We start from the raw sequence: 25,304 nt of genomic DNA on the forward strand, positions 1-25,304 counted from the left end.
AGACACGGGAAGGGCAGGTGTGGGCAGACACGGGAAGGGCAGGTGTGGGCAGACAGGCGTCTGTCTTTCTTCAGTTCTCACTAACAAGAAAGCACTCCTTTTGTTTTCAGCTCTGGAGCTCAGACTTTAACACTAAGCAAGATTGTGCCACATATATGCAACTTACTTGGAGATCCAAACAGCCAGGTGAGTGAGAAGGAAAACCCGCGGGGGAGGTCATTGCTTACAGACTGTTGAGATGCATTCTGGTGCTCTGTGTATACCCAATAGGTGGGTGGGACTGGAGTCCTAATCTTCATAGAACAATGATTTTTTAAGAGATCCGGTACCCATTAGCATTTATAAAATTATACATTTAAATATATACATTTAAATATATAAAATAAGTTTGCGTTTAAGTTTAAAATTGGTAAATGTGGTGGCCACTCTGCGCTCTTCCATACAGAGGGCTGAGAAATCAACTAGCCTAGAAACTGATGTTTTCCAGACCAGCCTCCAAGATAAGATGTCTGGCCACCACCTCTGCAGCCAAAAGGGGTGGTGCCGGGGGTTGTGGTGCAGAATCTGCTGAGGTGGGGGAGAATGGTTGGAAGAGGGTCTGAGGGGACTTTTCTGAGGTGATGGGAATGTTCTACATTTTGCTTTGTGGGGGTGGCTCCACTGTGTCTATCATTGTGGAAACTCCTTGAACTCTGAACCCTTAAGAACTGCAGATTTTACCTAAATTAACGAAAAGTACCACTTCTTTAGTGTGAGGGTAGGAGAGGAGCTGGCTGTCTCACCTGTGAGTTACCAGGCAATTCAAAAGTTGTACAAGTCTGGGCTGGAGAAGTAGCATTGAACTCTCCTCCCGGTTCAATGCTATTTCTCAACCAGAGTCATTTTTATTATGTCATCTCATACAAACTAATAAGAATGATACTTCATTAGAAGAAGGGACAGAAAGTGGAACAGTAATTTACAAGATAAATATATATGGGCAGTGGCCTCTCTGTGAAATCTTGGTTGATAATTGCTAAGTTACCCTCCCAGGAGGCTGTATCAGGCTGGCCTTCCACCCAGCCTCCCCTGGCCTCTAGCTCCCCTGAGTCTGCACCCCTCCCCTCCTGCTCTCCAGGCCCTTTCCTTACCTTGCTCTTAGTTCCAGCAGCAGTTGTCTCTCCCTTCTCTTTGGCTGTTGTGCTGCTCCTTCCACTCCAGCCTCTCCCCTCCTCACTGCCTGTCGTCTGCTGTCTCCCTGCTTGCTTATTCCACTCATGCCGTTTTTCAGCCTTTGTTGAAAATATATAGCATTAGGCTGGGCATGCGGTGGCTCATGTCTGTAATCCCAGCACTTCAGGAGGCCAAGGTGGGTGGATCACTTGAGGCCAGGAGTTTGAGACCAGCCAGGCCAACATGGTGAAACCCCATCTCTACTAAAAATACAAAAATTAACCAGGCATGGTGGCGTTCACGTGTAATCCCAGCTACTTGAGAGACTGAAGCACAAGAATCACATGAACCTGGGAGGCAGAGTTTACAGTGAGCCAAGGTCGTGCCACTGCATTCCAGCCTGGGCAACCCAGCAAGACTTTGTCTAAAAAAAACAAAAGAAAAGAAAAGGAAAATACATGGCATTGGAAAGAAATGCTTAGGATTTTTTTTTTTTTTCTTCTAAGAAAGAAAAAGGCGAAGTCTCGCTCTGTCACCCAGGCTGGAGTGCAGTGGCGTGATCTTGACTCACTGCAAGCTCCGCCTCCCGGGTTTACGCCATTCTCCTGCCTCAGCCTCGCGAGTAGCTGGGACTACAGGCACCTGCCACCACGCCCGGCTAATTTTTTGTATTTTTAGTAGATACGGGGTTTCACCATGTTAGCTAGGATGGTCTCGATCTCCTGACCTCTTGATCCGCCCACCTCGGCCTCTCAGCGTGCTGGGATTACAGACGTGAGCCACCACACCCGGCTAGACATTTTTATTTACTTAATCATACTTTATATTCAATGTTAATTTAAAAATAAATGGAACTATTTTTTAAAAAGATTCTAAATTACCAAATAGATTATTGTTTTGTACCCTTCCCCCTTTGGGTTTTGTTTCTGTTTTTGTTTTCTGTGGGAAAAATCCTTTGTAGAGGCGGCACTCTGGGGGTGTGGCTGCTGCCACGTGGAGTGCTCTAGCAGAACAGAAAAGCCAACTTGCTGAGGTGATTCTATCCTCTTTCAGTTGCTGACTTTGGCCAGACAGGTGATGTGAATGTTCACACTGCCTGTGGAGATCTTAGAACCTGGGGTGGGTGGTGCGGGGCTGGCTCCTCTAAATGCACTTCCGCGGTGGAGGCAGTATAAAAACACAGGCCAGACCTACACCGTCCAGAACGACAGCAAGGGACGTTGTCTCGAATCCGGTTTGGGGAGGGAAGCACTGTATGGCTGTGCACCACACTGCAGTCCATCCCACAGGGTCCCCTCACTAACCCCTGTTTCCCCTTCTTCCTCTTTTTCTTCCACATATATTTAGCGAGAGCTCGTGCTGTGGGCCTGCCTTGTCTGTCTGGATCCTTGGGCTTTTTGGGGAAGGGGATGGAGATTACTAGCTTAATTTTGCTTCTGAGACTCAGATTTTGCTTCTGTGACTGAGGTGGACCACATCCTCTAGAGGAAAGTGAAGGAAATGCCTCGTTGTCCTAGGGCTCGTCACTGATGTATAACCTCAGTATTTCCCTGCCCAAAAGATCATGCATTCGGTGTAGATTTTAAGAGACATTGGGAGTGGAATGTAAGCACATTTAATATTTTGAATGGGTCCATTCTCATCCTTGAAGCTATTCAGGTGAGCCTTGGAGAGTACCTTACTCTTCACAGGGTTTCCTTTTCCCTGAAGTTCTCTGCTAGAGGAGGCCTCACTTAAAGGTTCCCTAAAGCTTCGGTAGAAAGGAGACAGGTAGGGCCTAGTCTGCTTTTGTGTTGGGCTACTCTCTGATACTATTTTTTTCCTTTAGATCTAGAGTTAACTTGTAAGTTCTCTAGGGATTTTAACAAGATTTCCTTTATTTTAGAAGTACACAGATTAAATTTCAAACGATCAGCACAATCCCACATTCTCAAAATGTTGATTCAGTTGTTTAAGAATTTAAGATAATGTTGAGTCTTTAACAGTTTGACATACTGTTCTGAAGTTGCCAAAAGGCAGAGTATGTTAAATATTAATACTTGAGCTACCTGACGCAATGTAAGATACCTAGGTTAAAGGCATAGATCCCTGCTTTGTATGTAATAGCTGACCTTGGGGTCACTTGGATCTTGAGCCTCAGTTTCCCCTTTAAAGTGGAGGCAGTGGTAAGTGCCCCACCCCTCAATCCTTATGAGAGTCCTTGCAAGTGAGTGTTCTTAGGTGCTGGTGTGACCTGTTGGTCCAAGTAGAAGACTCTTCAGAAGGCCAAGTTACTCAGTAGTCTCCTCCTCATCTGAGATGGCCATTTTCATTTGCAGAAATCGTGCACCTACCATGTGCCAGTGGGTTTCTGAGAAACTCAGGTGTATAGTGCTTTAAGAATATGAAAAGCCTTAATTGTAGGATAGCCTTAGTGTCTTGAGATGTATTTGTGATACTGACATAGCCATACTTACCCCAAACATTGGCAGCCCTGGAGTAGACCGTGCACATACTGCCACATACCAGACACTAGTTTCACTACCACAAATCAGGTGCTCCTGACTGATTGTGGGTAATAGTAATAATACAACTGAAAAACAAAAGTAGTACATTTAAATGGATCACATCTTACTGCTGTATAAATCACAAATAGATTGTATAATTTTAAAAAATAATTTATGAAGAAACAGATAGTTTTTAAAAATAAGATAGAAAATATGAGACTTGTTTAAGTCAAAAATTCAAGTTAGCACTTCTTGCCTAGTGTCTTTAATGGCAGTTATACTTTTTGTGCCAGGAAGCCCTAGGCTTTGGCCAGGAGTTTGGAACCTATAGTGGTTTTGTGGGTTGAGTTCTAGGCCTGTGTGTCTGCTTTTGAGAAAATTCTTATTATTTGTTTTGTTTTTTCATTTCCCCCACCTCATCCGTAAAATGAGATTGTTACTCTATGGGCAGCTTTCAGTATTCTGTAGTAGACAGGATTTACGGCTAGAGTATTCCAAACTGAGACTCTGAAAATAATCCATATATTCACATGTGCCTTAGGAATGGTTTGTCCGCACATATATTTGCACACATAGACACGCACATACACAGACATACAGTCAATCCATATCTCTCTTCTGCCAGGAAGTTCTGCCATCCACCTCCCCGATACTAACCAAGTTAATTATTCCTGCTTCTGGGGTTCTTGTGTAGCTTGCATGTGCTTTTGCTGTTGCCTTTATTTTAATTTTTTCATTAATCTTTCCTACTAGTTTCTCATCCTCTAGATTTAGGATTATAACTTGTTCCTCTTTGCAGTTCCCAATGCCCCATAATTATTTGAATAACTTTCCTTTATTTGCCAAGTCTCAGACCAGAGGGGACACTGTTGTATCAGCGTTGTCTCTGCCCTCAGGCGCCTGATCTAGTGGTCAGCCTCCAGCTCTTCATTTCCATACAGCCAGTGTGTGGAGAATCCTCTCAGCTCTTTGGGCAGTGGCTCACAGAGACTGGATTTGGTGGTTAAAATTAACTCGGCAAGTGTTCGTTTCTTAGTGGTCTGAGTGCAGTGACTCAGAGCAGGGAAGCCTTTCAGAGGGGGCCACAGGTGCACAGTGTGTGTGGGCTAGGATGCTTTTGGTTACAAGTGACTGAAAGCCCAACTGAGAATCATTAGAGCAGTGGGGAAATGTGTCATTCTGCATGATGACGGGTCCTGACATAGGAAGTTTCCGGGATCTGCCAGTAGCTCGGAGCCGGAGTCTCAGGCATCTCAGGCTGTGTGTGTTGCCCCCTGGAGCTCTTAGCACAGGCACAGCACAGGTACAGCTGCCGTACGCATGCACAGTTGGCCTGGCAGAGGGGAGGCGCTTCCTGAGCTCCTCTTCTGTTTTCAACTTTCATATTGAAAGGTTCAAACATACACATAAGTAGTGATAGTGCCATAAAGCGTCCCCATGTGCCATCAGCTCATTTGACAAGGCCAGTTCAGTTTTGCCTTTTTTCCCTCCTGCATCCCATTATTTTGAAGCAAAAGTTGGATTATTTTGAAGCAAATCTTAGACCACATTTGTTTAACTCTTAAATATTTTAAAGGATAGACTTTTTTTTTCTTTCAAAAACATAACCTTAAATAACATTGTCACCTCGTATGCCCCAAGAATCAGCAGTTCTCTCCTATCGTCAAACACCCAGCTGGTGTTCACTTTTCCCTGAATGTCTTTTTCCAAGAGCAGAGAAATGTTTTCCAGAAGCTTTCCTACAGACTCCCATCATGTTTCATTGTTGGAGAGTTGCGTTCCATGCTCCTGTGTGACCCAGCTGCTGGGAAGGGATTAGAATTATGTGACGGCCATACACTAAGGCTGTCCCTCCTGAGCTGAGAGAAGCTTTTCTTCCCGGAGGTGTGGATTTCAGTACAAAGTCTGTGCTTGTTGATGAGGACAGGGCAGTGGCTGTAACAGAGGTAGCCGGTGGTCCAAGGCATCCTGACACTAGGAATTCCCTTGACTAGATAAGAAAAGCCTGAGTTCTGCCTGAAAACTTTTGATTTCATCTTCACAGCACCTCACCTCCCTTTTTGCAGGCAGGCTGGCAGAGGGTGGCATCCAGTGGGCCTCCCCATGCTGACTGCTGGCCCTCTTGTTGAGTTAGGTCACGTTTTCAAAGCCTAAAACATCTTGAAACATATGATGACCATTGCTCATTCCGTGCTCTCTCCAGCTAGACAGAGCTCAGGAGGAGGGAGGAGCACCTCTGCTGCCGGCTTGCCAGAGCTCCCATGTGGCCCGCCACAGTTGTAGCCTGGGAGCCGGGGTGAGCTCTTGGGCCGGGCTGAGCTCTTGGGCCCAGCTGTGTGGGGTGCTGGGGTACCCATGCTCCAAGGCACTGGCTGTGGGGCTGTGCTGGGTTCTAGGAGGACAGGGTGGGTTTAGGGTCTCATCAGTTTATAGACTGCTTCCCTGTCCCGCACCCTAGGGCGGAAGCCTTCCTTTGAGTTTTTTCCTTTGCAGGAAGCCCTTATTTTGGCATCTGCATTAAGGTGCAGTGTGCTGGTAAGAATGTTGGCTTGCCCCAGAGAGGTAGGATTTTGGACCCCAGCCTGCCATTCCTGCTCTGTGGGCCTTGGGCAGGTGACTAACCTTGCCAGCCTCTACACCCTCCTCTGTGCAGTGACTATGAGGAAGGAAGGAACAACATGGTCGGACGTTGGAGACCTTAGATTCTGTAAAGCACGCGTATGAGACCTGGCAGAGCATGCTGCCTGTATGGGGCTCTTGTCTTTTTGCGGTCTTCATGGCCTGACACTTTGCGGTGCCTTTCTGGGGTGTGCCTGAGGGCTCAGCAGGGAGAGGCAGTGCGAGACCAGTGAGAGCCTGTGTAGAAGCGAATAGCTGCATTGTCCTTCAGTCTCGGCTGAATGGCTTTTATTTAAACCTCTTCTCTATTAGAGTGTCCTACTTTGCAGTACCGAAGAATATCTGTTCATCTGCAGTTCTTCAGTAAAGAATAGTTTAGACCCCTAAATGCTATCTGACCCTGTAACTTTCTAGGTCTAAGGAACAATTATTTTAAAGGATAAAAATATTGGTTTAAAAGATGTAGATAACACTAGCCATTGTGTTGATTGCTTTATAGGTACAAACTATAGGCCACAAACTGCTGGCGTAAAGCTGGTTTCAGCCTGTAGATGTGTGGGTGTGTGTATGCTTGTGCCTGCAGAGTGTTTTAATTTTATATTTTGAATTCAAATGATTTTATATTTGGGAGATTTATATTTTTAACTTGTCTTGAAAGAATAGAAGGTCTGGTACAGCTGTGCTTCCATTCCTCTGTGGCCGGGTGGTGCTGGCCCGTCCGCCTGAACCTCTGCACCTTATCCCTCTTCTGTCCCTGCCTCCAGGGTTTCCTGCCAGTGCCATTCGTCACCCTGCACTCAGCCTGCTGCAGTCATTCACTCCTCATGTCACTGCCTGGCCTGTGTAGGCGTTTCAGTTCATTTTCACCTAGTAGGCCTTCAAATATTTGTTGAATGAAACTGTTATTTCTTCCAGTCCTCAGAGCAATCCTCAATTTACAAAGGAAGAAATTGAGACCAAAGGAGTTCTAGTGTTTTGTCTAAGGTTACACAGCTCCCTAAATGGCCAAGTAGGTCCTTAAGTCTACTTATTAATAATTCACTCTAAAGCTAGTAATTTTTCCAGTAAATCTCTTAAACGTTTATGGCCCAGACTTTCTAAATAGCTGACTGGGTATTGATTGTTCTTTAAAGAGGTCACCCATTGAGATTTGCTCTGAGCAGATGTGTTATCCCTAGAAAATAAGCAGTGGTGATATACTTTAATAATAATATTCAAGTTATAGTAGCATTGACTACTTCTGTAATATGTGCATTTTTCTTTTTTTGTTTTTTTTGAGACAGCATCTTGCTCTGTCACCCAGGCTGGAGTGAAGTGGTGTGATCTTGGCTCACTGCAATCTCCACCTCCTGGGTTCAAGCGTTTCTTGTGCCTCAGCCTCACAAGTAGCTGGGACAAACAGACAGACACCACCATGCCTGGCTGATTTTTTCTTTTTATATTTTTGGTAGAGACGGAGTTTCACCATGTTGGCCAGGCTGGTCTCCAACTCCTGACCTCAAGTGATCTGCCTGCCTCGGCCACCCAAAGTGCTGGGATTACAGGCATGAGCCACTGTACCCGACTGCATTTTTCAATGTAAAAATGTTTCTTAACATTAGAAATTACTTTTTTCCCCCCCCCAAAATAAACTGATAATCTGTGTTTGTCAGCTCTGGCTGCCATAACAAAAAGCTGTAGACTGAGTGAGTTAAACAACAGAAATTAGTTTTCTTACAGTTTTGGAGGCTAAGTTCTGGTTGGGGCTCTCTTCCTGGCTTGTAGATGGCTGCCATCTCACTATGTGCTTATATGACCTGTTCTATGTGCCTACACAGCTCTCTGGCTTCTCTTATGAGGACACTAATCCTCTAATTTTAGGGTCCTGCCATCATGACCTCATTTAACCTTAATTGCCTCCTTTTTTTCTTTTGTTTTTTGAGACGAGGTCTCACTCTGTCGCCCAGGCTGGAGTGCAGTGGCGTGATCTCAGCTCATTGCAACCTCTGCCTCCCAGGTTTAAGTGATCCTCCTACCTCAGCCTCCCAAGTAGCCGGGATTACAGATATGTGCCACCACGCCCAGCTAATTTTTGTATACTTTAGTAGAGACGGGGTTTCACCATGTTTGCCAGGCCAGTCTTGAACTCCTGACCTCAAACTCGCCTGAACTCGAACTCCTCAACTTGAACTCGCCTGCCTGGGCCTTCCAAAGTGCTGGGATTATAGGCATGAGCCACCATACCCGGCTACCTTCTTTTTTAAAAAAAAAAAAAAGCCTGAGTCTTGCTTTGTCTCTGAGGCTAGAGTGCGGTGGTAGGATTATAGCTCACTGCAGCCTCCAACTCCTGAGCTTGAGTGATCCTCCTACCTCAGGCCCCCCAAGCAGGTGGGACTGTAGGTGAGTACCAACTGGCCCAACTAATTCAGAAAAAATTTTTTTGTAGAGTTGGGCGCTCACTTTGTTGCCCAGGCTGGTCCCACACCCCTGGGCTCAAGCTGTCCTCCCACGTTGACCTCCCCAAGCACTGGGATTACGTGTGTGAGCCTCTGTGCTCGGCCCTTAATTGCATCCTTATAGGCCTTATCTTGAAATATGTTAGAGAGTTAGGGCTTCATCATTTGAATTTTGGGAGCACACAGTTCAGTCCATAGCATGAGGTTTTGGGGGACAAGATAATGTAGCCTAAGATTTGCCTTTTTCCGCTGGAAGAGATAAAAATTATGAGTAAAGTTACCTGTCATGTAACACTGCTAAATCAGAGGGCTACCTTCAGTGTTTCAAACTGTAAATTTTTGTTTCTATTCCTACTTCTTTTCTCTCTATTCTGCACTACCTTGATGTTGTACTCCCATCTTTGCTTACTGAATTAAGCACAGCCTCCCCCAGTACCACCTGGCCTTGGTTCCATTTTATATTTTAAAAATGTTTTTCTTCCTACCTTTTTATTTGCAATTTTTTTTAACGTACAGAGAAATTGAGTGTATTTACCAGTTAACATTTGTCACATTTGTTCTGTATCTCTCTGTATACACATACATACATATACAGACACACACTCTTTTCTTGAACCATTGGAAAGTAACATGCAGATATAATTTTTTTTTTTTTTAGTTTTTTTTTTTTTTTTTTTCTGAGACAGAGTCTCGCTCTGTTGCCCAGGCTGGAGTGCAGTGGCACGATCTTGGCCTGCTGCAAACTCCGCCTCCTGGGTTCTCCTGCCTCAGCCTCCTGAGTAGCTGGGATAATAGGTGCATGCGCCACCGTGCCCGACTAATTTTTTTGTATTGATAGTAGAGACGAGGTTTCACCATGTTGGCCAGGCTGGTCTCGAACTCCTGACCTCGTGATCTGCCTGCTTCGGCCTCCCAAAGTGCTGGGATTATAGGCGTAAGCCACCGCGCCCAGCCTATAACGATATTTTAAACCCTACACATTTCAGTGTGTATCATTTAATAACAAGGATATTTTCTTATATAAACTTGTCATTTTTCTCACCCTGGAAATTTAACATTGATACAGTGATGTGTAATATACAGTCTGTATTCAAATTTTCCCAGGTTAAAAAGAAAAAATCTACCCCGTCTCTCACACCTTATTTCGTATTTCATGCTGCTTTCTTAGTTTGTATCTGGTCTGGCCAGACTGGTGTACTTCCTCTTCCTGAAGCATGTGCCGTACATGTCTGCTTTCGTGCCTTTGCACAGGCTGTGTCTTATTCGGAATCCGCTCATTCCATCTGGACCTGGTGAAATCCTGCTGTTCCAAGCACTTTGCAGTGGTTTTTCCTCATATGGCATCCCTTGACATCCCCTAATGTGTTTGCTCCCTTCTTTAAACCGCAAGCTCTTTATGCTCTTGAATAATGTCTATTGCATCATGCCCTGTAATGAATGTAGAATTTTAGGACTTTTTAAAAATCTCCTTCTTAGGACTAGGGGCTTCTTGAGTATGGAACTTCATATAGCCTGTACTCTCCATTTTTGTTGCTCATTAAGTATTTGTTTAGTTGACTTAAACCCAGAGTGTTTCACATGGTATTTTATTTTTAGTATAATTTATTTATTTTTAGTGTTGTTTCTTAATTTGGAAAGATGGTCTGAAAATTCCAGTTTTCTGAAATTATCTTAAAGAATGCAAAGAACTAAGGATATGGACTTTACTGTGTATATAGGGATGGGGGTCCCACAGTTTTACTACCCTTTGACATTGTATCAGCAAAGTGAAAACTGTCAAACATGGCTTTCTCTAGACAAATGTATATAAGGATTGTATTCACAGTTCCACTGGTAAAATGGTGATAAATTGGGGTGGTATATGGCCTGTTGTATCCCAGCAGGACTTGCTGGGGGATGACACAGAGCAGCTGTAAGATCTCTTCTTTTATATCTAGGTTCGAGATGCAGCAATAAACAGCTTAGTGGAAATTTACAGACATGTAGGAGAACGTGTGAGGGCAGATCTCAGTAAAAAAGGATTGCCACAGTCCCGGTGAGTGCAGATTTTTTGCTTTCTTCTGCTCTACCCCCCATTCTTTTACAGTTAATATCTTGATTTGCAGTACTTTTTCTGTTGTGGTTATTTTATTCAAAGAATATACGGTTAGAGGGTAGTTGGAGATTTTGTCCAGATCATACATCAGGGGTCCCCTCCCATTCCACTTCCTCAGAGACTTTCTCACCCAGACTGGCCAGGTCCCATGCCACATACTGATTTTAAAAGCAATTGGTATTGAAAAATTCAGCACTCTTACAGTTTTATGGTTCTATATCTAAGATTCTGTATCTATATCTGTACAGACAGCACTTAGTATAGTAGGTGCCTAGAATACATTTGAATGAATGAAGCCATTCCAGGATGTGTTTGGATAAAAATTCATAAGTTATAATTTTAGAAATCATGTTTTAAATGTAACTTTCTGTTTTCATGTCATTCTCAATGTGTATAATTCCATGCAAAGGGATCAGCGTCTCATCAGACCCAAGACAACTGGAGTCCAGAAATGTGACTTTGTTATAGTCCAAATTTTTAAAATAGTGTAATGATCAGATATGTATAATTTTAACTGTGATGGAGAAACTTAACACCAAATTAATTCCAAACTTTTACCCTGGGTCATTCCTTTAAGGGGGAAAGTAGTGTTAAAATTCCAGACAGAACTGGAGTGGACTCACAGGGCAGCTTATCTGAGCCTGTCATTTTGTCTATGCAAACCCCAGAGGCCTAGAGACATGAAGTGACTTTTGAGAGATTACACAGCTACTAAGAGTCAGAACCAAGTTCAAAATCCTGTTCTTCGGACTTGCCTTTAATTTTCTCTGCCCTGTTTCACAAAATAGTTGATGGCGTACTGGGCATCTAGAAATGGTATGGAATACTGAAATATACAGGAGTTAACTGTCTTGATGTCTCTAAGGCAAATATGACAGCAGTGGGCCCCAGACCCTCAAGTGGCAGCTCCACGGGCAAACAAGTGGACTATGTTTCCTTGTGGTTGAGAGTCATGCCTGATCTGGAATTGCTCTCACCATCTGTGCACAGGATGATTAGATGGGAATAAAACTACTTTTCATGTTCTTTACAAAAGATAATCTGTGAGAATAGTTTTTTTTTTTTTTTTTTTTTGAGACAGAGTGTCGCTCTGCCGCCCAGGCTGGAGTGCAGTGGCATGATCTTGGCTCACTGCAAGCTCCGCCTCCCGGGTTCACGCCATTCTCCTGCCTCAGCCTCCCGAGTAGCTGGGACTACAGGCGCCCGCCACCTCGCCCGGCTAGTTTTTTTTTATTTTTTAGTAGAGACGGGGTTTCACCGTGTTAGCCAGGATGGTCTCGATCTCCTGACCTCGTGATCCGCCCGTCTCGGCCTCCCAAAGTGCTGGGATTACAGGCTTGAGCCACCACGCCCGGCCTTTTTTTTTTTTTTTTTTAATTCCTTTGTTTTGTGAACCTCAGCCTTCTGGTCTTTGAATATACGGTGAGAACAGAGGAGGAAAAAGAACTCAGCAGCAATACTGAACAATCTCTCAGGGAAAATTGGAGGGCACAGATGATCAGGGAAGGCATGATATCAAGGGAAGGGACTGTTAAATGACGAAGTCACCATGGTTGTTCAGGAAACAGGTCTTGAGAGTGAAACCCTGCCCTGCTGCAGGGCTGGCCTCACGCCATGCTGTGTAACGTGATGTGACCCCAGACCGTGAATCCACCATTTTACACAGTTTCCATCTTAACAGGAGGCTTCCTCTGTATGTTTGGAAAGTAACCACAGCAAACTAGCAAATCAGGGAGAAACGACATGGTAGAACCGAGATCTAGAGAGGTGAGAGTACAGGAAAGAGTTCATGCAGCCAGCCTGAGACTGCTGTCCTTAGAAAGGCCTGCTTACAGGCCTGGCCCCAGGCTGGTGTCTAGAAATGTGGGTTTGGGGAGGGCCCCCACCATTCCCAACAAGTGGGATAAGAGTGGCTCACTGTGTCAAACTGCACAGCACAGTGTGGTTTATGCTGGATACCTGTAACCTCTCTGCCAGTTGGTCCCTAAAGCCTGTTTCCACCTGGACTGGCTGCCTTCACTGCCTCTTGGAAACCCATCATCCTGACATCTCTTTGTCATACTGGGTCTTTGCTTCACCTTTCTCGGCAGGTGCATCTGCTGTTTCTTGGAGACCAGGCCTTTTCTTTCTTGGTTCATTCATTCATTCATTTGTTCATTTGTCCATTTATTTAATTTTAAAAATTGTTTTTATTTGTTATTATTATTTTTTGAGGCGGGACCTCACTCTGGTACCCAGACTGGAGTGCAGTGGCATGATCGTTGCTCACTGCAGCCTTAACTTCCTGGGCTCAAATAATTGTTCCACCTCGGCCCCCCAAGTAGCTGGGACTAGAGGTGCATGCCACCATGTGCGGGTAATTTCTGTATTTTTTGTGCAGATGGGGTTTTGCCATGTTGTCTAGGCTGGTCTCAGGCTGATTTTTTTTGAGTCACTGATTCAATCTCTTTACTTGTTAGAGGTCACTGATTCAATTTCTCTACTTGTTAGGGGTCTATTCAGATTTTCTGTTTCTTTTTGAAGCAGTTTTGGTAGCTTGGGTCTCTGTAGGAATTTAGTCATTTTATCTTGGTTATTTAATTGTTGGCATATAATTGTTCATAGAATTCCCCTGTAATCCTTTTTATTTGTACATGCTCAGCAGTGATGCCTTCCCTTTCAGGGTTTTTATTTGATTAATTTGAGCCTTTGCCCCCTCTGGTCAGTCTGGTTAAGGTTTGTCAATTTTTGTCTTTTCAAAGAACTAACTTCTGATTTCATTGATTTTTCTCTTTTTCCTGTTGTATATATTTTGCTTATTTCACTCTAATCTTTACTTTTGATTGGTTTGATGTACTTGTCTTTTTCCAGTTTTTTAAGATGGTTATTGATTTGAGATCTTGTTTTAATGTGGACATTTACACCTATGAATTTCTAAGTACTGCTTTAGCTGTATTCCATAAGTTTTGATATGTTAATGTTTTCATATATCTCAAAGATTTTCTAATTCCTTTTTGTTTTCATTTTTGAGTTGTTACTTTGTTTTTTTTTTTTTTTTTTTTTTTTTGAGACGGAGTCTCGCGCTGTCACCCAGGCTGGAGTGCAGTGGCCGGATCTCAGCTCACTGCAAGCTCCGCCTCCCGGGTTCACGCCATTCTCCTGCCTCAGCCTCCCGAGTAGCTGGGACTACAGGCGTCCGCCACGTCGCCCGGCTAGTTTTTTGTATTTTTTTTTTTTTAGTAGAGACGGGGTTTCACTGTGTTAGCCAGGATGGTCTCGATCTCCTGACCTCGTGATCCGCCCGTCTCGGCCTCCCAAAGTGCTGGGATTACAGGCTTGAGCCACCGCGCCCGGCCTGAGTTGTTACTTTGGAGTGTTTATTTGATTTCTACATTTTTTGATTTCTCATTTCTTTTTGTTATTAATTTCTGATTTTATCCTATTGTAGTTAGAAAAAATAATTTGTATGGTTTCAGTCATTTGAAATTCTTTTCTTTAAATTAAAAACATTTTTTTTTGAGACAGAGTCTCACTCTCTTGTCCAGGCTGGAGTGGAGTGGTACAATCTTAGCTCACGGCAACCTCTGCCTCCTGGGTTGAAGCGATTCTCGTGCCTCAGACTCCCAAGTAGCTGGACTTACAGATGTACACCACTACACCTAGCTAATTTTTCTAATTTTAGTAGAGATGAGGTTTTGCCACATTGCCCAAGATGGTCTCGATCTTCTGCCCTCATGTAATCTCCCTGCCTCAGACTCCCCAAGTACTGGGTTTACAGGTATAATCCACCATGCCCGGCTTGAAATTTATTGAGGCTTATTTTTGTGGCCTGGCATGTGGACTCCTGGATAATGTTCCATGTATGCTGGGAAAGAATCTGTAAGCCAGGCCCAGTGGCTCATGCGTGTGATGCCATCCCTTTGGGAGGCTGAGACAGGATTGCTTGAGCCCAGGAGTTCAAGACCAGCCTTGGCAATGTGAGACCCCATTTCTACAAAAAAATAAAAAAATTAGTTGGGTGTGATAGCATGTGCCTGTGGTCCTAGCTAGCTACATGAGACGCTGAGGCAGGAGAATCTCTCCAGCTTGGGAGGTTGAGGTTGCAGTAAGCTGAGATCGTGCCATTGCACTCCAGCTTGGGTGACAGAGAGAGACCCTGTCTCAAAAAAAGAAGAATCTGTATTCTGATACTGTTTGTTTGAATATCTTATAGATGTTTGTTCTAGTTGGATTATAGTGTTATTGAAGTCTTTTATTTTCTTGTTGAGCCTCTTTCTGGTTTTTAAAATCCATTAAGGAATGTACATATTGAAGTTTCCAGTTAATACTGGTGAATTATCTATTTCTCTCTTCAGTTGTCACTTTTTGCTTCCTGTATTTTGGGCTCTGTTCTTAGATGCATATATGTTCATAACTGTTACTATTGTAACAATTATTTACATTAGGTATATCTCCTAATGCTATCCCTCCCCCCTCCCCCCTCCCCACAATAGGCCTCGGTGTGTGATGTTCCCCTTCTTGTGTCCAAGTGATCTCATTGTTCAATTCCCACCTATGAGTGAGAACATGTGGTGTTTGGTTTTCTGTTCTTGCGATAGTTTGCTGAGAATGATGGTTTCCAGCTGCATCCATGTCCCTACAAAGGACACGAACTCATTCTTTTTTATAGCTGCATAGTATTCCATGGTGTATATGTGCCACATTTTCTTAACCCAGCATGTTACTGATGGACATTTGCGTTGATTCCAAGTCTTTGCTATTGTGAATAGTGCTGCAATAAACATACGTGTGCATGTGTCTTTATAGCAGCATGATTTATAATCCTTTGGGTATATACCCAGTAATGGGATCGCTGGGTCAAATGGTATTTCTAGTTCTAGATCCTTGAGGAATCGCCACATCGTTTTCCACAATGGTTGAACTAGTTTACAGTCCCACCAACAGTGTAAAAGTGTTCCTTTTTCTCCACATCCTCTCCAGCACCTGTTGTTTCCTGATTTTTTAATGATTGCTATTCTAACTGGTGTGAGATGGTATCTCATTGTGATTTTGATTTGCATTTCTCTGATGGCCAGTGATGATGAGCATTTTTTCATGTGTCTGTTGGCTGTATGAATGTCTTCTTTTGAGAAGTGTCTGTTCATATCCTTTGCCCACTTTTTGATGGGGTTGTTTGTTTTTTTCATGTAAATTTGTTTGAGTTCTTTGTAGGTTCTGGATTTAGCCCTTTGTCAGATGAGTAGATTGCAAAAATTTTCTCCCATTCTGTAGGTTGCCTGTTCACTCTGATGGTAGTTTCTTTTGCTGTGCAGAAGCTCTTTAGTTTAATTAGATCCCATTTGTCAATTCTGGCTTTTGTTGCTGTTGCTTTTGGTGTTTTAGACATGAAGTCCTTGCCCATGCCTATGTCCTGAATGGTATTAGCTAGGTTTTCTTCTAGGGTTTTTATGGTTTTAGGTCTAACATTTAAGTCTCTAATCCATCTTGAATTAATTTTCGTATAAGGAGTAAGGAAAGGATCCAGTTTGAGCTTTCTACTTATGGCTAGCCAGTTTTCCCAGCACCATTGATTAAATAGGGAATCTTTTCCCCATTTCTTGTTTTTGTCAGGTTTGTCAAAGATCAGATGGCTGTAGATGTGTGGTATTATTTCTGAGGGCTCTGTTCTGTTCCATTGGTCTATATCTCTGTTTTGGTACCAGTACCATGCTGTTTTGGTTACTGTAGCTTTGTAGTATAGTTTGAAGTCAGGTAGCGTGATGCCTCCAGCTTTGTTCTTTTGGCTTAGGATTGCCTTGGCAATATGTGCTCTTTTTTGGTTCCATATGAACTTTAAAGCAGTTTTCCAATTCTATGAAGAAAGTCATTGGTAGCTTAATGGGGATGGCATTGAATCTATAAATTACCTTGGGCAGTATGGCCATTTTTACAATATTGATTCTTCCTATCCATGAGCATGGTATGTTCTTCCATTTGTTTGTGTCCTTTTATTTCACTGAGCAGTGGTTTGTAGCTCTCCTTGAAGAGGTCCTTTACATCCCTTGTAAGTTGGATTCCTAGGTATTTTATTGTGTTTGAAGCTATTGTGAATGGGAGTTCATTCATGATTTGGCTCTCTGTTTGTCTGTTATTGGTGTATAAGAATGCTCGTGATTTCTGCACGTTGATTTTGTATCCTGATACGGTCCATCAATACCGAATTTATTGAGAGTTTTTAGCATGAAGGGCTGTTGAATTTTGTCAAAGGCATTTTCTGCATCTATTGAGATAATCATGTGGTTTTTGTCTTTGGTTCTGTTTATATGCTGGATTACGTTTATTGATTTGTGTATGTTGAACCAGCCTTGCATCCCAGGGATGAAGCCCACTTGATCATGATGGATAAGCTTTTTGATGTGCTGCTGGATTCGGTTTGCCAGTATTGAGGATTTTTGCATTGATGTTCATCAGGGATATTGGTCTAAAATTCTCTTTTTTTGTTGTGTCTCTGCCAGGCTTTGGTATCAGGATGATGTTGGCCTCATAAAATGAGTTAGGGAGGATTCCCTCTTTTTCTGTTGATTGAAATAGTTTCAGAAGGAATGGTACCAGCTCCTCCTTGCACCTCCGGTAGAATTCGGCTTTGAATCCGTCTGGTCCTGGCCTTTTTTTGGTTGGTAGGCTATTATTGCCTCAATTTCAGAGCCTGCTATTGGTCTATTCAGGGATTCTGCTTCTTCCTGGTTTAGTCTTGGGAGAGTGTAAGTGTCCAGGAAATTAACCATTTCTTCTAGGTTTTCTAGTTTATTTGCGTAGAGGTGTTTATAGTATCCTCTGATGGTAGTTTGTATTTCTGTGGGGTCAGTGGTGATATCCCCTTTATCATTTTTTATTGCGTCTATTTGATCCTTCTCTCTTTTCTTTATTAATCTTGCTAGCGGTCTATCAATTTTGTTGATCTTTTCAAAAAACCAGCTCCTGGATTCATTGATTTTTTGGAGGGTTTTTTGTGTCTCTATCTCCTTCAGTTCTGCTCTGATCTTAGTTTATTTCTTGCCTTCTGCTAGCTTTTGAATGTGTTTGCTCTTGCTTCTCTAGTTCTTTTAATTGTGATGTTAGGGTGTCAATTTTAGATCTTTCCAGCTTTCTCTTGTGGGCATTTAGTGCTATAAATTTCCCTCTACACACTGCTTTAAATGTGTCCCAGAGATTCTGGTATGTTGTATCTTTGTTCTCATTGGTTTCAAAGAACATCTTTATTTCTGCCTTCATTTTGTTATGTACCCAGTAGTCATTCAGGAGCAGGTTGTTCAGTTTCCATGTAGTTGAGTGGTTTTGATTGATTTTCTTAGTCCTGAGTTCTAGTTTGATTGCACTGTGGTCTGAGAGACTGTTTTTTATAATTTCTGTTTTTTTACATTTGCTGAGGAGTGCTTTACTTCCAACTATGTGGTCAATTTTGGAATAAGTGCAATGTGGTGCTGAGAAGAATGTATATTCTGTTGAGTTGGGGTAGAGAGTTCTGTAGATGTCTATTAGGTCTACTTGGTGCAGAGTTGAGTTCAATTCCTGGATATCCTTGTTAACTTTCTGTCTCGTTTATCTGTCTAATGTTGACAGTGGGGTGTTGAAGTCTCCCATTATTATTGTATGGGAGTCTAAGTCTCTTTGTAAGTCTCTAAGGACTTGCTTTATGAATCTGGGTGCTCCTGTGTTGGGCGCATATATATTTAGGATAGTTAGCTCTTCCTGTTGAATTGATCCGTTTACCATTATGTAATGGCCTTCTTTGTCTCTTTTGATCTTTGATGGTTTAAAGTCTGTTTTATCAGAGACTAGGATTGCAACCCCTACTTTTTTTTTGTTCTCCATTTCCTTGGTAGATCTTCCTCCATCCCTTTATTTTGAGCCTATGTGTGTCTCTGCATGTGAGATGGGTCTCCTGAATACAGCAGACTGATGGGTCTTGACTCTTTATCCAATTTGCCAGTCTGTGTCTTTTAATTGGAGCATTTAGTCCATTTACATTTAAGGTTAATATTGTTATGTGTGAACTTGATCCTGTCATTGTGATATTAGCTGGTTATTTTGCTCGTTAGTTGATGCAGTTTCTTCCTAGCATCGATGGTCTTTACATTTTGGCATGTTTTTGCAGTGGATGGTACCGGTTGTTCCTTTCCATGTTTAGTGCTTCCTTCAGGATCTCTTCTAGGGCAGGCCTGGTGGTGACAAAATCTCTAAGCATTTGCTTATCTGTAAAGGATTTTATTTCTCCTTCACTGATGAAACTTAGTTTGGCTGGATATGAAATTCTGGGTTGAAAATTCTTTTCTTTAAGAATGTTGAATATTGGCCCCCACTCTCTTCTGGCTTGTAGAGTTTCTGCCGAGAGATCTGCTGTTAGTCTGATGGGCTTCCCGTTGTGGGTAACCTGACCTTTCTCTCTGGCTGCCCTTAACATTTTTTCCTTCATTTCAACTTAGGTGAATCTGACAATTATGTGTCTTGGAGTTGCTCTTCTCGAGGAGTATCTTTGTGGCGTTCTTTGTATTTCCTGAATTTGAATGTTGGCCTTCCTTACTAGGTTGGGGAAGTTCTCCTGAATGATATCCTGAAGAGTGTTTTCCAACTTGGTTCCATTTCCCCCCTCACTTTCAGGCACACCAATCAGACGTAGATTTGGTCTTTTCACATAATCCCATATTTCTTGGAGGCTTTGTTCATTTCTTTTTCCTTTTTTTTCTCTAGACTTCTCTTCTCACTTCATTTCATTCATTTGATCTTCAGTCATTGATACTCTTTCTTCCAGTTGATCGAGTCAGTTACTGAAGCTTGTGCATTTGTCACGTATTTCTCGTGTCATGGTTTTTATATCTGTCAGTTCGTTTATGGCCTTCTCTGTATTGATTATTCTAGTTATCCATTCTTCCATTCTTTTTTCAAGATTTTTAGTTTCGTTGCGCTGGGTGCGTAGTTCCTCCTTTAGCTCTGAGAAGTTTGATCGACTGAAGCCTTCTCTCAGCTCGTCAAAGTCATTCTCCATCCAGCTTTGATCCGTTGCTGGCAATGAGCTGTGTTCCTTTGGAGGGGGACATGTACTTTGATTTTTTGAATTTTTTGAATTTCCAGCTTTTCTGCCCTGCTTTTTCCCCATCTTTGTCATTTTATCTGCCTTTGGTCTTTGATGCTGGTGATGTACTGATGGGGTTTTGGTGTGGGTTCCTTTCTGTTTGTTAGTTTTCCTTCTAACAGTCAGGACCCTCAGCTGTTGGTCTGTTGGAGATTGCTTGAGGTCCACTCCAGACCCTGTTTGCCTGGGTATCAGCTGCGAAGGCTGCAGAAGATAGAATATTGCTGAACAGCGAGTGCTGCTGTCTGATTCTTGCTCTGGAATCTTCGTCTCAGGGGTGTACCCCACCATGTGAGGTGTGAGGTGTTGGTCTGCACCTAATGGGGGATGTCCCCCAGTTAGGCTATTCAGGGGTCAGGGACCCACTTGAGCAGGCAGTCTGTCCATTCTCAGATCTCAGCCTCCGTGCTGGGAGATCCACTGCACTCTTCAAAGCTGTCAGACAGGGTCATTAATATCTGCAGAGGTTTCTGCTGCATTTTTGTTTTTTGCTATGCGCTGTCCCCAGAGGTGGAGTCTACAGAGACAGGCAGGCCTCCTTGAGCTGCGGTGGGTGAATTCGAGCTTCCCGGAGGCTTTGTTTACCTACTTAAGTCTCAGCAATGGCGGGCGCCCCTCCCTCAGCCTGGTTGCTGTCTTGCAGTTAGATCTCAGGCTGCTGTGCTAGCAATGAGGGAGGCTCCATGGTCCTGGGACCCTCTGGGCCAGGTGTGGGATATAATCTCCTGGTGTTCCATTTGCTAAGACCCTTCTTAAAGCACAGTATTAGGGTGAGAGTGACCTGATTTTCCAGGTGTTGTGTGTCTCAATTTCCCTTGGCTAGGAAAAGGAATTCCCTTCCCCCTTGCCCTTCCCAGGTAAGACGATGCCTTGCCCTGCTTCAGCTCTGGCTGGAAGGGGGGACCAGACAGACTCTAGTGAGATAAACCCGTACCTTGGTTGAAAGTGCAGAAATCACCATCTTCTGTGTCGCTCCTGCTGGGAGCTGGAGGCTGGAGCTGTTCCTATTCCGAGTCTTATTTGTTTATGCAGTCTGACTTTTAAAAACTTTTCATGGGAGTGTTTAATCCATTTATATTTAATGTAGTACTGGTAAGGTAGAATTTATGTCTGCAGGTGTGCTATTTATGTTCTATATGTCATGATTTGTTTCTTTGTTCCTCTGTTACTGCCTTATTTTGTGTTAAATAGATATTTTCTAGTGTAATACTATAACTCTCTTACTGTTTATTTTACTTTTTTGGAGGGGCTTATTTGCGGTTGCTCTGGGGCTTACAATTAACATCTTAAACAGCCCAGTTAAAATTGATACTATTTAATTTCAGTGTTAAAAAGCTTTACTCTTACTTAGCTGTTTTCTTCTTTTTTGCTGTTGTCATGTAAGTTATATCTTTATACATTATAAGCCCACCAATGCATATAGTTCTATACTTATTGCTTTATGCAGTTTCTTTTTAAGTTATGTAGAACAAGAAAAGAGTTAAGAACAAAAAGTACCTTTATACCATATTTTGTATTTACCTATGACTACATAGGTATAACTATATTTTTACTTATTTTCTTTATTTCTTCATGTGAATTTGAGCTGTTGTACAGTGTCCTTTCATTTCAACCCGAAGGACTGTTGCTTTTTGTTTATCTGGTAATATCTTAAGTTCTCCTTTGTTTTTGGTGGATAGTTTTGTTACATATAGAATTATTGGTTGATTGTCTTTTTAATTTCAGAACTTTGAATATATTATCTATTCTCACGCTGCTCCACTCTGGCTTTCATGGTTTCTCATGAGAAATCAGGTATTGACCTTTTTGAGGATCCCTTGTGCACAATGAGTGGGTTCTCCATTGTTGCTTTAAAGATTTTCTCTTTGTCTTCTCTTGTGACAGTTTGGTTATTGTGTCTAGATTTGGATCTCTTTAAGTTTATCCTGTTTGGAGTTGGTTGTTAAATATATAGATTGTTTTATATCAAATTTGTGAAGTTTTTAGCCATTATTCTTCATATCTTTTTTGATAATTTTTCAACGTGGTAGTTGCCTGAGGCAACAATAACAACTAGGGCAAAGAATCGGACCCAAAAAGTCTTTGAAAAGTACCATATGGCCTTGTCTTTTTTCTCTTTTCCTGGGACCTCTATTATGTGACTGTGTTGGTACATTGGTTTTGTAAGATGATCTCTTGGGCTCTGTTCATTTTTTTTTTTGTTTCTGTTACTTAGATAGGATATAATAACAGTTGACTCATCTTCAAATTTGTTGATTACTTCTTGTCCCAGCTCAGATCTGTTGTTGAACTCCTCCTAGTGAATTTTTAATTTCAGTTATTGTACATTTCGTCTCCAGAATTTCTATATGGTTCTTTTAAATATATTCTTTCTCTTTGTTGTTATTCTCTATTTGGTGAGACATTGTTTTTGCACTTTAATTATTCAGAAATAGTTTTCTTTAGATCTTTCAGCATATTTATATTAATTGACTTGAAGTCTTCATTGAGTTAAGCCAATGTATAGGTTTCCTTACAAATAGTTTTTGTTGACTGAATTTTATTTCCTTTATATGGGCCATATTTTCTTGTTTCTTTGTCTCACAATTTCTTGTTGACTCTGGACACTTTAAATAATATATTGTGGCAACTCAGGAAATCATATTCTTTCCCCTCCCCAGAGTTTTTGTTGTTACTGTTTATTGTTTTTGTTGCTTATTTTGGTCTAGTGACTTTCCTAAATGAATTCCTTAAAGTCTTTGTTCTTTATTTTATGTGGCCACTGAATTCTCTGGTTAGTTAGCTTAGCGATTAGCTAATGATTGCACAGAGGTTTCCTTAAGCGTGTTGAACCAGTAAGTCTCCCAGACTCTAGTGACTGGCTCTGTGTTTTGGGGGCATGCTTTCAGTGCTGTGAGAGGTGTTTTACACCTCTGTCTTCCTGCTTGTTCAGAGTGTCAAAGTCAGCCAGTGGGGGACATTAGAGCCTTCAGGGGTCTTTCCTGGGCCTGTGCATTTGCATAGCCTTGCACATATACCTCCCAGATTCCCAGGAGTATGTCAGTATATTCGGAGTTTGCTGTGGACATCTCAATTTCTAGCCCCCGCCCTCTTTTCCCGCCCCCCCACCCCCCATTTTTGGTCAGTTTCTTTGCTCCAGTTGTTATTTCTGTCTCAGGTGTCCACCATATTGAACAGTTGTCACTGGTTAGTTTTGATCATCACCTCAGGGAAAAGGCCTCTAACATTGAACAAGCTCTAAGTCAGGTCAGATAAAGACAAGCCCTACAATTGGGCTCGCAGGGATGTGCCAGGTAGGTGGAATGATAGTTCTTTGGGAATGGGGACTTTTAGGGAGCTCCAGACTTGGGAGCTTCAGCTCTTTCTAGTGGCTGCCAGGCTGCTTGTTTTCTCTTACCATGATGGTAAGTTGATTTGGACAGTTTTTGCCAATGTTTTCTTTGCTTCTTTGAAGCAGATTTTCGAGGGTCCATACTCTGCCATTTTAAAGGGCTCCTCTCCTGTTTTATGATCACAATATTTTCTCTTATCTCTTTGGAAGCACTAATGACATTTTTTTGAAAACTTTTTCTTTCTCTTCATAATCTCGTCTGTCCTCCAAGTTTGGATTTCTAAGTATGTGTTTATGTCGATTTCTCTTTTTCATGCTAGAAGCTCTAAGTATATGGATGCAGCTTATTGACTGAGATTGCTGTGTTTAAGTATTTGCTTCCAGGAAATTATTTAAAATGTATATATAAAATTTTCTAGGAAGGAACTAATTTGAACTAAATCTTATAGTAAAATAAATTCCAATTGGATTGAAGAGTTTAATATGGAAATTTAAATTCAGAAAAAGTAGGGGAAGATGGTAGTTATTTGTCAAACCAGTAAAGAAATTTATTTTAAATGGAAATCCAGAGATTTAAAATAAAACAATTTGGTGGCTTCAGAGGGTAATCATTAGTTATGTATTCAATGTCTTTGAATATATAAAACTCATCCCTTTAGATTTGTGTGAATCAGTAGTTCCCAAGAGAGACATTTTATATTTTTGTGCTCAGAGCTAGCAAACAAAACCAGTCCTTTCATTCCTAAGGAATGCTTTGTTGGTGTTAGACTGTCTCTTTAGGTGGTAACCTTGATAGGAGCTGTTGTAGCAGCATTAATGAGCAGAGAATGAGGGAGCTAGTGAGACAGGAGTGTGAAAGCAGAGGGAATTCTGAATTAAGGTGCACATACCAATAATAGTTATGTTTATAGTGTTCTCATACCTAGTTGTTCAGGCCTGCCAGGTCGTGGGTAATGTGACCGCAGTGAGCATGCCTTACCACTGAGAACGAATCCACAGGCTCCGTACACAATTACCATTTAGAATGCTGAATACTCTCCCAGGAATGGAGAAATACTTGCCCTCTTCCAGTAATTTCAGGAACAACCAGACTAGAGGTATACCTTGGCTCCAACTTACAAACTTGCAGGCATGCTCACATCAGAGGCTGTGGTTGTGACACAATCAAGTAGTGCTTTAGTGAGGGCATGCCCTGGCAACCTGTGTCATGATGTTATTTATGAGTTTGTCAAGCCGTTGAAGATCTTTGTTACTTTAAAAAAGGGAAGATAATGGAAACATCATAAGAAACACAATCATGTAAGGCATCTTTCCAGTTCTTTAGTAACTGCTGGAGTTGAAAGTGAGTTATAGTTTTACTCATTTCTGGTCCTGAGATGGCAGTTGGAGTTTTATTCAGTGCCAGTTTTAACTAATGGGTAGCGTCTGCCTGGAATAGTTTTGAGAAGGATTCTGAGGGAACATCTGGGCTTGGTGGAAAGATGGCTTGAAAAGATTGTTGGTGTCACCTATGGAATGGGGAGAGGCAGTGCATCAGGCTGGTTCATCCCCTTCATTTGCTGATGTGTAATTTTGGCCTCTCTGTTACTTAGAGCATGAGCTCCAGAGGGTAAGAACTCACTAGCTCGGTGTTGGGCTCATAGTGGGCACTCTAGTTTTGAGTGAATGAACAAATGAATGAACAAACACCAGAGCTTGTGTGAATACCCACAGTTTTCCAGAGTGAGGAGTTAGGTTTCAGCTGTCTAACATAGAGATGTAACTCCTGAGCGAGCATCTGCATGGCATACGTAGTGCTTGATACAAATACCAAGAGAGCATAGCTCACATCTATACCCCTGAGGAGCTTTCATTCACTTGAGAAGAAAAGACAAACATGTTTGAAATGATGAGAGCTGGCAGGATAGGATGGTGTGCTAAAAAGCACTAAAATGTCCCTAAAATTGAAGGCATAGATACATTACTTTGGAATCTCAACACTTACTCCAATATACCTGTGCTGTGCTTGAGAAAACCTCTTTTTTCTTTTTCTTTCTTTTTTTTTTTTTGAGACAGAGTTTTGCTCTTGTTGCCCAGGCTGGAGTGCAGTGGCGCAGTC

The 25,304-nt window shown here is 42.2% G+C and overlaps 1 protein-coding gene and 1 long non-coding RNA gene across 52 annotated transcripts in view; one reads left to right on the forward strand and one right to left on the reverse strand.

Annotated features, from left to right (window-relative positions):
- Nucleotides 1-25,304, forward strand: part of LOC105492460 (cytoplasmic linker associated protein 1) — a 309,888-nt gene that overhangs the window by 123,162 nt on the left and 161,422 nt on the right. For 48 of the 50 annotated variants that reach the window (XM_011759589.2, XM_071072569.1, XM_011759597.2 and 45 more), the window contains 2 exons: nt 111-186; nt 10,630-10,727. In XM_011759589.2, coding sequence (XP_011757891.2) covers nt 111-186; nt 10,630-10,727 — 174 coding nt within the window. Of the gene's footprint in view, nt 1-110; nt 187-10,629; nt 10,728-24,206; nt 24,549-25,304 lie in introns of those variants that run through there. The other 2 variants (XM_071072588.1, XM_071072589.1) reach the window with 2 other exon arrangements.
- LOC139357065 (uncharacterized) lies at nt 161-24,446 on the reverse strand. 2 transcript variants are annotated; one of them, XR_011609672.1, is made up of 4 exons: nt 24,310-24,446; nt 3,609-3,724; nt 1,131-1,271; nt 161-293 (listed from the first exon to the last, which is right to left on the reverse strand). It is a non-coding gene; the product is annotated as an uncharacterized lncRNA (long non-coding RNA). The 2 variants fall into 2 exon arrangements; XR_011609673.1 differs by lacking the exon at nt 24,310-24,446 and adding an exon at nt 24,129-24,203.

Source organism: Macaca nemestrina, chromosome 11 (assembly GCF_043159975.1).
Source record: "Macaca nemestrina isolate mMacNem1 chromosome 11, mMacNem.hap1, whole genome shotgun sequence".
NCBI classification, from domain to species: domain Eukaryota; kingdom Metazoa; phylum Chordata; class Mammalia; order Primates; family Cercopithecidae; genus Macaca; species Macaca nemestrina.